The 11,305-nt window shown below is 39.1% G+C and overlaps 1 protein-coding gene across 1 annotated transcript in view; it reads right to left on the minus strand.

Moving 5' to 3' along the window:
* Positions 1–10,139, minus strand: part of nectin1a (nectin cell adhesion molecule 1a) — a 33,715-nt gene extending 23,576 nt beyond the window's left edge. The window contains exon 1 of the mRNA XM_088321346.1: positions 9,815–10,139. Coding sequence (XP_088177472.1) covers positions 9,815–9,872 — 58 coding nt within the window. The 5' untranslated portion in view covers positions 9,873–10,139. The remainder of the gene's footprint in view (positions 1–9,814) is intronic.
* Positions 10,140–11,305: the final 1,166 nt, after the last annotated feature.

Consider the following 11,305-nt stretch of genomic DNA (forward strand, 5'->3'; position numbering starts at 1 on the left):
TCCCACTGTCGTCATCGATAAAACAAAGCAATAAAGACTTAAGAAACTAAGGATGTGAGTGGAAAAATCGAATAAACCAACTTTGCTCAGAGAATGAAACTCACCCAAAGTTACGTGCAAGGTGCATCCACTGTTCTTTAAGCTTCAGTTCAACTGCGGTGACACTGTCCTCCCAAACCCCGGAAGCCCGTTGTTCCTTGTTTCAATTTTAGTATATTATTTCGCGATTACATTCCAAATATGATTGATCGAACAAGCTAGCTTATTGAAACTCACCGTCACTTCCGAAAGTCAAACCAGGAAGTAGCTAGCCAATCATATTAAGTTTTGTTCGATCTCAAAACATTAGCGTGTGAATTATTACTCCATCCTAACTCGGTAGCATCCATATCAAACCCGTGCAGGCCGCACTTAAATCAATTTCATATTGAGGCGAGGGTCAAAAACTATCGTCTTTCGGACTGCAAATCGCCCACGGATCGCAAGTTTGAGACCTTGCTCTTAAGTATTGCTGTATTTTATTTTAAAACTCCTCCGTGTTAGTCAAAATAATCTCCGTCCACTTGACATTTCCTGCTCTCCTGCGGGGATTTTTGATGCACTATTGGCTAAATTAAATGATTGGATTACCGTATGTATTCGTGTATAACACATACTCGTGTATAACACACACCACCATTTTTTAAATTAAAATTTTGGTAAAACTGTTTGTTTTGCAGCTTAAACATTACAGAATTGAACCCAGGTTGCTACAGTGAAAGCGCCGAAACCTGACCACTGGACCACCAGTGAAATAGAATACATAGCATTGGATTTTGGCTCATCATCACATTACTTCTATTCACAGTACCAGAAAAGAATGTTAATTCTGTTGTGGAGTCCACCAGTTATAACGACGATAAATTATTTTCTATTCTTCTATTCTTTTCTAAACATTGTAAGTGAAAAATCTTGTAGAATATGTGCAGCCAGGATTGAAATAATTAATGGACAACATAAACTATAAACAAAACACCAATATAGAATTTATAATGTATATGTTTAATGTCCTTCAAAGTCTGATTCATCATCAGATACACCAGTTGTGTATTTATTTATATCTTTCAAGACTCCTTTCTGTTTTTTCTATTGTCTAACGTTTTCTCTGGTACTGTGACTAATAATAGAGTGATGAGATAATGAGGAAAAAAAACTAAAACCTTTTCATATGGCATCTAAATCAATGGTGATATATTTTTCACAGTTTTGCGCTTTTGTTTAGGGTTGTAATGGCCCCGGCGAAGAAATTTTCTCTGAGCTTGTTTTGTACTAAATACTGCAATCCGATTGTTTTCCTCACAACCCTAAACATAGATGAAAACTCAAATGTTTGTGTAATTAACCCCCCCCCCAAAAAATAATTGGAATAGTATATTTTTCACACAACCAAAAATCCTGATTGATACTTTGACAATCTGTTTTTTTCTGTTATTTGTTAAAAACAATCACTTCATTTGAAAAACCTATAAATAAAATTGAAGTTACATTGTACAAAATGGCGTCGCAAAAATGAGTTCATTTTGATTAAAAGAACCCACAGAAATGAGTGATTTTATCCAAAACAACCTGAAAAAATAGGTTGTATTATACACCTTAGGATCCCCCAAAACGATTACAGAATTTCCTTTGCACTCGTTCATAGTAAACAACGTATCAAGTGGTTTGGATTTGGTGCTCTCACCGCCGCGACCCGGGTTCGATTCCTGTTGCATCCAATGTTCAAGGTTGGTACACCCTTTTCATTGCCAAATTCAAACACCTTGAGGACTTTCAAAGCCAGTTTTTCCAATTTCTCCAGTACCATTAAAAGAAGGTATCCGTTGTGAATCATGTATTTTTGCAGATCCACAAATATCTTAAATTTACATATGTGACATTAAATCTTGCCTGTGCATTGATCAAGAAATATGATTTTTCAGATCTAGGGTAAATCGCAAATGTATTTGTGGAACTGAGCAATACATGTGTAAATATATTCTCCCTGCATAGGTGTTGGGCAAAAATGAGAGTAATATGTAGTTTATATTTTCAGTTGCAGGAAGTTCTTCCCATAACAATTTCCCACTGGGAAATTCTATCTTACTTTTTTGCATGGCCCATAAAAAATTGTTTCGTAATCCTTGCATTAATACACATATCATAGTGTAGCATGCACCTGTCCAATAGAGGGGCAATGGCGCTTCAGAAGACACCATACAAACTAATACCAGCTGCCGTTAATTGCGATGGAAGAAATGCAATAGTAAAGCAAAGGGACCAGAGAGCAGTGTCGGCGTCATTTCTAACCAGACTTGTTGAGACCCATGCCAACAATTTCAAGCATTTACAAGCACTTCACCCAAAATTCAAGCATTTTCAAGGATTTCAAGCCCCTGTATGAACACTGAATGTTATGCAATTGTGGTCAGCGATATTTGAAAACTGATCAATCTGTCATGATTACTGATTTGGATCACCTGTGCCCGCTCATTTGGCGCCAGCCGCTGTGGGCTATATGATTGGTTCCCTGTCCCTTTTTAAGCCCAGTCCTTTCTCTCTCCGATTGTCAGTCCGTCAACGAACTTATGTTGTCACAAGGCAAGCATTTTTGACCCTGACTCCCGCAGGTCCCATTTTTGCAGCCGTTTTTCCACCTGTCCGTTCCTGATCTCCCCGTTTGTCTCCGGCTATGACCTGTTTTCGATTCCGACAACGGCTGCTCTCCCGTCCTGACTTACGACCCGTTTTTGATCCCGACCACGTCTGCTCTCCCGTCACGACTTACGACCCACGACCCATTTTTGATCCAGACCACGTTTTGCTCTTCTGTCCCGGCTATCGACCTGTTTTTCCGTCCCTGACACCGCGATCTCCCGCGACGGAAGATCCACTTCCATTTTCAGATTGCGAGAGCGACTTAATTCCTGCGTCCAGCGAGAAATGGATCGCAGGCGCTGCCCTCACTCTTTCTATTCAATAAACTTGTGGTTAACGCTACGCATTTGGGTCCTGATTCCGTTCTGGTGATACAATCTTTGCACAGACGCGCAAACTTCTTTTTTAATTTAAAAAAATGTGCGTACACACGAATAAACACGGTAATCTACAGTATTGAAAAAACAAGAAAAGAAAAGGAAAAAAAAGAAAAGGAGGGCAGATTAACTCCTTAATCTCCACGCCGTGAAAACGTGTGACCGATCGAAGATTAAGTTTGTGAGAGATTTTCTGGGCCACAATGAAAATGATCTCAATGTAAACGCAAGTAGGTCGGTTACTTACGATTATTTTAATAATCGATGAATCAAGTCAATTATCTTTTCTATTAATTGAAGAAACAGATTTTTTTTTTTTCAATTTGATTTCCTCCTCTTTATTCAAATATTAAAATTTTGGACAACCGCTTTTCAAAATCTTTTCAACAAATTTGTTTTTCGGGTTAAATCTTCAAATTAATAAGATAAACATTTCCAATGTGCAAATGATACATAATATGCTTAGGAATCTGCCCTTAGTGTTTAGTCATACATTACATTTTTATTATTTTTATTTTTTCTTTATTTATTGTATTCATTTATTTTCTATTTTTTTTCGTCGTATTTCTGTAGAACTTTCTGTTCCCATGAAAATTAATTTTGTAGTGTTTGACTGTTTCGCCTCAATCTTGTTTGTAATGATACTATCCATCCATCCATTATCTGCACCGCTTATCGTCAGTAGGGGGTGCTGGAGCTCATCTCAGCTGTCTTCAGGTACTGAGCAGGGGACACCCTGAACTGGTTGCCAGGCAATCGCAGGGCACACAGGGACAGACAATTCGCTCGCTCATTCAGACCTAGGGACGATTTGGATCGGCCAATTAACCTGACAAGCATGATTTTGGAATGTGGAAGGAAACCCACGGTATCTGGACTTGAACCCTGAACCTCTACAGCGTGGGGTTGCGCACTAACCACCCATCCGCCGTGCCGCCCTAATGATGCAATATTTAATAAAAAAGGATTTTAACAAGATGTAAGATATTTCTATTTATATTTGTAAAGTCTCGAGGCGCCCTCCTCCTCACCAAATTGGTACTGCATCCCTCGAAATCTTGACGAAATCCAATATACAGTGGAACCTCGGTTTTCGAACGCCTCTCAGTTCGAACAAATCGAAGTCCGACCAAATATTTTGAGAAATTCTTGCTTCGCTGTTCGTTCAAAAAATCTGAGTTCGAAGGCCGGTAATGCGTGAGTGCGTACGCTAGGGTGCGATGCTGAGCGGCGTACGGTTGTAGATCGCTCTTTTCGTGACCAACTGTTATTGCGTGCGGACGTGCTTCGTTTTGCTTTCGCTTTTATAATATGTGTACGAAGTGTTTTAGCCCCTAATTATGCCTCCGAAGAAAGTCAGTGCAGCAAAGTTGCTACAGGTGAAAAAAGAAAAGTAGTGCGTACAACTATTGCATTTGAGAAAGAAATAATAGCAAAATATGAAGGAGGTGTGCAAGTGTCTGATCTTGCTAGGGAATACCCCACTGTCCACCTGCGCCTTCTGCTGACCACCACAAAAGTAAGAAATCCTATTCATAATTCTTTTCTTTATCCTTTTTTTTTTTTTTTACACGTTTATGTTAGCGTAATCTTTCGTACGGAAGGTCACGATAACGCGAACGTACGATTAGCCTGGGTTAGATTTATGTTTACGTTGAACATTCAAGGTAAACATTCAGGGTGTTGGAACGGAGCCCAACTTTTAGGGTGTTGGAACGGAGCCCAACATTGAGGGTGTTGGAACGGAGCCCCCTTTCCAATGAACCGCTCACCACTTGTTGTGGAGACCCGGGTGCTAAATGACTTGTAAACGACCTGATTTTTTTTATTTTTACACGTTCATGTTAGCGTAATCTTTCGTACGGAAGATTACGATAACGCGGACGTACGATTAGCCTGGGTTAGCTTTATGTTTATGTTAAACATTCAAGGTAAACATTCAGGATGTTGGAACGGATTAAAACGATTTACATTATTTTTAATGGGAAAAATGATTTCGGTGATCGACCAAATCGGTTTTCGAACAGGGTTCTGGAACGGATTATGGTCGAGAACCGAGGTTCCACTGTACCCCTATTTGCATTGATTGAACGTGCTTAGTGGCTCGTATATTGCACGAGCTAACAACCGATAATGAAATTAGTAGCCAGCGCTTTTAATCATCGATTTAATCGATTCCTTGCAGCCCTAAACGCAAGCAAGCTGGTCACCAGATCACATGATTTGTAAAAAGGACAGATTGCAAACAAAAAACAAAAGCATGTGGCTAACTTCCACTCTCCTAAATGACAACCTGGCATGCTCCTCTTTTAACTGATTGCATTTTTCAGCTTCCAAATCACAACATCTCATGTAATCCCTCATTGTCTGAGAGCGCATGTTGGCATGTAATCTGGAGCTTGCACTTGGCCCATGTTCAGATGCCGGATTAGCATGACGCCAACTTGCCACCGTTTCAGTTTGGCGATGGGGAGTCACCGAAATCGGAAATCAAAAAAAATTAAAGCGTCCAAAAACGTACCCTTAAAGCAGTTTAATATGGCGCAGCATTATTTGAGTTTGGGTTTATATTTTAGTTAAAGCAGCCACTAGCAGCATGAGCAAATAGCATCGATTTGGTAGATAGCTTCACTTTAGCTAAAGTACTTCAAGAAAATTGTGATCTCAAAAAAATGAAAGAGCTTCTGAATGTCTAAGGCCTATTCTTTTCTGGGAGTCCTTGGCTTGGATTTAGCTCATACTTTGGCTAACACAGTCACTAGCGGCATTAGCAAATACCATTACATTGGAAGCTAGCTTCATTTTATCTGGAAAGAACTTAAAAAAGATGTGAATCCAAAAACGTAAATGATTGTTAGATCATTTCTGTTCTATTCAAACAGTCCCTGGCCTGGATTTGGCTCATATTTTGGCTAACATAGTCACCAGCAGCATTAGTAAATAGCTTCACATTGGTGGCTAGCATCATTTTAGCCGTAAAGGATTTAAAGAAGCTGTTGATCCCCAAAAAATTGAAACATTTTTGCATTGTCTCTATTCTTTTCTGGCAGTCCCTGGGCTGGATTTATCTAAAACGTTTGCTAATGCAGTCGCTAGCAGTATTAGAAAATAGAATCACGTTGGTGGATAGCTTCATTTTAGCCATAAAGGACTTAAAGAAGATGTTGATCTAATAGAATTGGAAGAATGTTAGATCGTCTCTATTCTTTTCTGGCAGTCCCTGGCCTGGATTTAGCTCATACCTTGGCTAATGCAGTAGCTAGCAGCAATAGTGAATATCATCATAATGGTTTAGCCATAAAGAACGTCTACAAAAAATAGAAAGATCCTTAGATAGTCTTTTCTTTTACTGGCAGTCCAGGGCCTGGGTTTAGCTAATACTTTGGCTAACACAGTTGATAGCGGCATTATAAAATAGCATCACATTGGTTGCTAGCTTAATTTGATCTGTTAAAGGACTTTAGGAAGCTGTTAAATTGAAAAAAAAAGAAAGATTTTTTGGATTCTCACCATTCTGTTCCGGCAGTCTAGCCTAAATTTAGCTAATATTTTGGCAAACGCCGTAGCTATCAGCATTAGTTCATACCATCACATTGGTGGCTCGCTTCATTTTAACGGTTAATTTAAAGTTGATTAATTGTTAGATTATTTCGATTCTGTTGCAACAGTCCCTGGCCTGCATTTTGCTCAAATTTTGGCTCACACATCCACTATTAGCATTACTAAATAGCATCACATTGGTGGCTAGCTTCATTTTAACTAATAAAGGACTTAAATAAGCAGAAAAAGAAAGAAAGATATTTGGATTCTCGCCATTCTGTTCCGGCAGTCCCTGGCCTAAATTTAGCTTATATTTTGGCTAACACAGTAGCTAGCAGCATTAGTTCAAACCATCACATTGGTGGCTAGTTTCATTTTATCACATTGGAGGCTTGCTTCATTTTAGCCGTGAAGGACTTAGCAATTGTAAATTGCCTTACATTGCTAGGTAGCTTCCCTTCACCCTTAAAGAACATCAACAAAAAATAGAAAGATCATTAGATAGTCTTTTCTTTTCTGGCAGTCCCTGGCTGGGATTTTGCTAAATACAGTTGCTAGCAGCATGATACAATAGCATCACATTGGTGACTAGCTTAATTTTAAGTAATAAAGGACTTAAATAAGCTATTAATCTAAAAAGGAAAGAAAGATATTTGGATTCTCGCCATTCTGTTCCGGCAGTCCCTGGCCTAAATTTAGCTAATATTTTGGCTAACGCAGTAACTAGTAGCATTAGTTCAAACCATCACATTGGCGGCTAGTTTTATTTTATCACATTGGCGACTCGCCTCATTTTAACCGTTAATTTAAAGTTAATTAATTTTTGGATTTTTTTTCGGTTCCGTCGCAACAGTCCCTGGCCTGCATTTTGCTCATATTTTGGCTCACACATCCACTATTAGCATTTTTAAATAGCATCACATTGGTGGCTAGCTTCATTTTAACTAATAAAGGACTTAAATGAGATGTTAATCTAAAAAAGAAAGAAAGATTTTTGGATTCTCGACATTCTGTTCCGGCAATCCCTGGCCTGAATTTAGCTAATATCTTGGCTAACGCAGTAGCTAGCATCATTAGTTCAAACCATCACATTGGTGGCTAGTTTCATTTTATCACGTTGCTTCAATTTAGCCTTCTTTTCTGGCAGTCCCTGGTCAGGATTTTGCTAAAACTTTGGCTAACACAGTTGCTAGCAGCGTTATAAAACAGCATCACATTGGTGGCTAGCTTTAAGGACGTCAACAAAAAAAAAATATGCTAGATCACGAGATCATCTCCACTCTAGCCTGGGCTCAACTCATACTTTGGCTAAAGCAGTCGCTACAAGCGTCAGCAAAGAGCATCCATTTTGTGGATTATACAGATGTTTTAGTTTGCTAGCCAGCCGCCAAATTTCAAAAAAGTAAGTGCAGCAAACAGGTGAAGAATTTTGGCAAGTGTTTTATGGCCCCGCCCTCGTTGCCAGGCAGCTCTAATCCCGTTTGCCATGTAAAGTCTCTGGCAAATTACTGCTGAGCCGGCATGGAGAAGGTTTTATCGGCGACTTTGGGCGAAAAAAGCAATCAGAACAGATGTTGCAGCGGCTCAACTCGGAGTTATGTAAAAAGCCCGCCCACTACAACCTACTTTTTGGGGGATTCCACTTAAATCAGCCATGTTGTTATCGTTGTCGCTGTTTCGTTTTTTTTTTTTGGGACGGTTTGCTATCTATGCCTTTCACGTATAGTGTCAGGGAAAATAATTATTTTAAATTCTGTTGCCGTTAAGATGACTTAATTTAACAATTTTTGTCATGGAAATCCCGATAAATTTTCAATTATTTTTGGGGCCTGTTTGAAATGAACTGCCTGTAAACTTGATGAAATACCTTATCTTTAGCTTTTTTTCCCATTCCCGTCGCAAAAGATCATCCAAGAATTGTTAATATTTCATTTTGCAAATAAAAAGGGATAAGATAAAATCGATAAAATATGAACAATCAGCTCAAAATCCAAACAACTGAAGATATATAAAGAGAGAGAGGGATAGCTAAAAATTGATACTGGAAGAGAGAAAAAGAGAGAGATAATGAAAGACAGAAGGGTGGGTAGACATATATACGTATGATAAATAGAGTGAGAGAAAGAGAGAGAGAAAAGGAAGAGAGAGAGAGGGGTAGATAGAGGGACAAACAATAGTGATAGAAAGAAAAAGAAGGAGATAGAGAGGGAGAGAGAGAGAGAGAGAGAGAGAGAGAGAGAGAGAGAGAGAGAGAGAAAGAACAGAGAGAGAGAGAGAAGGAGAGATAAAAGGAGACAGAAGGGTGGATTGATAGATGCATAAATATATTGATGATTGGATAGGTGCAGAGAGAGGGGGAGGAGAGAGAGAAACAAAGAGAGAGAAAGAGGTAGAAATGATAGATAGATAGATAGATAGATAGATGTGTGTATATATACATATATATATATATATATATATATATATATATATATATATATATATATATATATATATAGAGAGAGAGAGAGAGAGAGAGAGAGAGAGAGAGAGAGAGAGAGAGAGAGAGAGAGAGAGAGAGAGAGAGAGAGAGAGAGAAAGAGAGAAGGAGCGAGAGAGAGGGAGAGAGGGAACAGGGAAAATAAAGAGAGACAGAGAGAGAGAGAGAAAGAGAGAAAGAAAGAAAGAGAGAGAGAGAAAGAGAGAGAAAGAGAGAGAAAAAGAGAGAGAGAGAAAGAGGGAGAGAGAGAGAGAGAGAGAGAGAGAGCGAAAGACACACAACAAATATATGTCTATTTTTTTACCTGAGAAGAAAGAGAGAGAGAGAAAGAGGGAGAGAGAAGAGAGAGAGAGAGAGAGAGAAAGAGAAAGAGAAAGAGAGAAAGAAAGAAAGAGAGAGAGAGAGAAACAGACAGAGAGAAAGAGAGAGAGAGACAGGCAGAGAGTGAAAGAGGGAGAGAGAGAAAGAGAGAGAAAGAGAGAGAAAGAGAGAGAAAAAGAGAGAGAGAGAAAGAGGGAGAGAGAGAGAGAGAGAGAGAGAGCGAAAGACACACAACAAATATATGTCTATTTTTTTACCTGAGAAGAAAGAGAGAGAGAGAAAGAGGGAGAGAGAGAGAGAAAGAGAGAGAGAGAAAGAGAGAGAGAGAGAGAGAGAGAGAGAGAGAGAGAGAGAGAGAGAGAGAGAGAGAGAGAGAGAGAGAGAGAGCGAAAGACACACAACAAATATATGTCTATTTTTTTACCTGAGAAGACGTAAAAAACATTAGTTATCAAGAATATCCAAAGTGCGGAATGTTCCATGACCGAAGCAGCTTTGCCAGTTTCCCTTCTAAGTGGAGTTCACAGCCGCGTACTAGTGGGGGCCCTCGGGGGCCACTGCTGATGCCCAATCGTGAAGAATCCGAGCTGTGATTTCTCGTCCTGCTTCGTGTTGTGATTGGCGTCTGTCGCGCCACCAGTCGTGGAGATAAAGCCGCTTAAGGCGCGCGTGGGCAGGAAAGCAGGAAGATTATTCGGCGTGCATGGACAGAGACGATCAGCGACTGGACAGCTATACTGTATATCTATCCATCGCCTCCCCAGGAGAGAAAGTTTACCCCTCGCCCCCCCATCCCTAAAAAAGTGGGTGGAGCTACAGCACCCGATGAATGACAAGGATACAGTAGTTTACAATTGCCGAAATCATTTCGGGTTTTCTAATACTCTATATTGCCACAAGATGCCGCTAAAGCAAATCCCATAGGTTTGAGCTCCTTGAAAATACAGTATTCATTGAATTCCCCAGTATTTTATGAGCAGAGGTGGGTGAGTATTAGTGCTGTTACTTCATAATAATATAACTCAGCTAGGAGTAATAAAATAAGTTATCAAAATAAAGTCTTAAGTAAAAGTAAAAAAGCAATTGGCGAAAAAAACTACTCAAGGAATGAATAACTGTAACAAGGTCCTTTCATTATTGTTTTTAAACAACCCTTTAATCAGATCATCAAATCATCAAAGTCCATCCAATCAACAATAAATTACACAAAACCTTCATTACACTGCTCACAAGGGCCACCTGGTGGTGGTTGTGGCTGCCGATCAAATAAAAATAAAATAAACGAGGTATTTGACAAAATTATTGTGCCGTTGCAGAGACAGACGTGTACTTTCGTAGAGGGGATTTAAGTAACGGGTTCAATGTAGCCAAATGTAGCTTCGTAAAAGTACAGTTTTTTCTTCACAAATATACTCAAGTAAAACACCAATTTGAACATTGTATAATTTATTAAAGCCCCAGTGTTTAATATTTTACCACTAGATGGCACTGATGTCTAAGGCGAACGAAAACCTGTGCCGTGACAACAACAACATGGCAGACAAACATGGCGGCAACTATGTAAAAGTCAAGTCATTTCAAGTGATGTATATTTATATAGCCCTTTATCACAAGGAGTCTCAAAGGGCTACAGCGACTACAGATTATTGCAAACTACAGACTAATATTACACCATCCTCTGATATAAAACATACATGAGGGCAAGGAAAAACTCAAAACCTCAACCTCATTAAGTATGCTTCCCAGTTCAAGATGTTTTTCTTGTTTTATTTGAATAAAATAAGAAAAAAATGTAAAAAAAAAAAGAGCTAAATTGTTTTATCTAGCAGGTAGCAAATCTAATTAAGCTAATTAAGAATATCCAAAGATGGTCTTCTTCTTTGTGCTTTGTAGCACTCCTATTTGGTTTTACAGT

Source organism: Urocampus carinirostris, chromosome 17, assembly GCF_059441175.1.
Source record: "Urocampus carinirostris isolate Australia breed hairy pipefish chromosome 17, RoL_Ucar_1.0, whole genome shotgun sequence".
Classification (NCBI taxonomy): Eukaryota; Metazoa; Chordata; class Actinopteri; order Syngnathiformes; family Syngnathidae; genus Urocampus; species Urocampus carinirostris.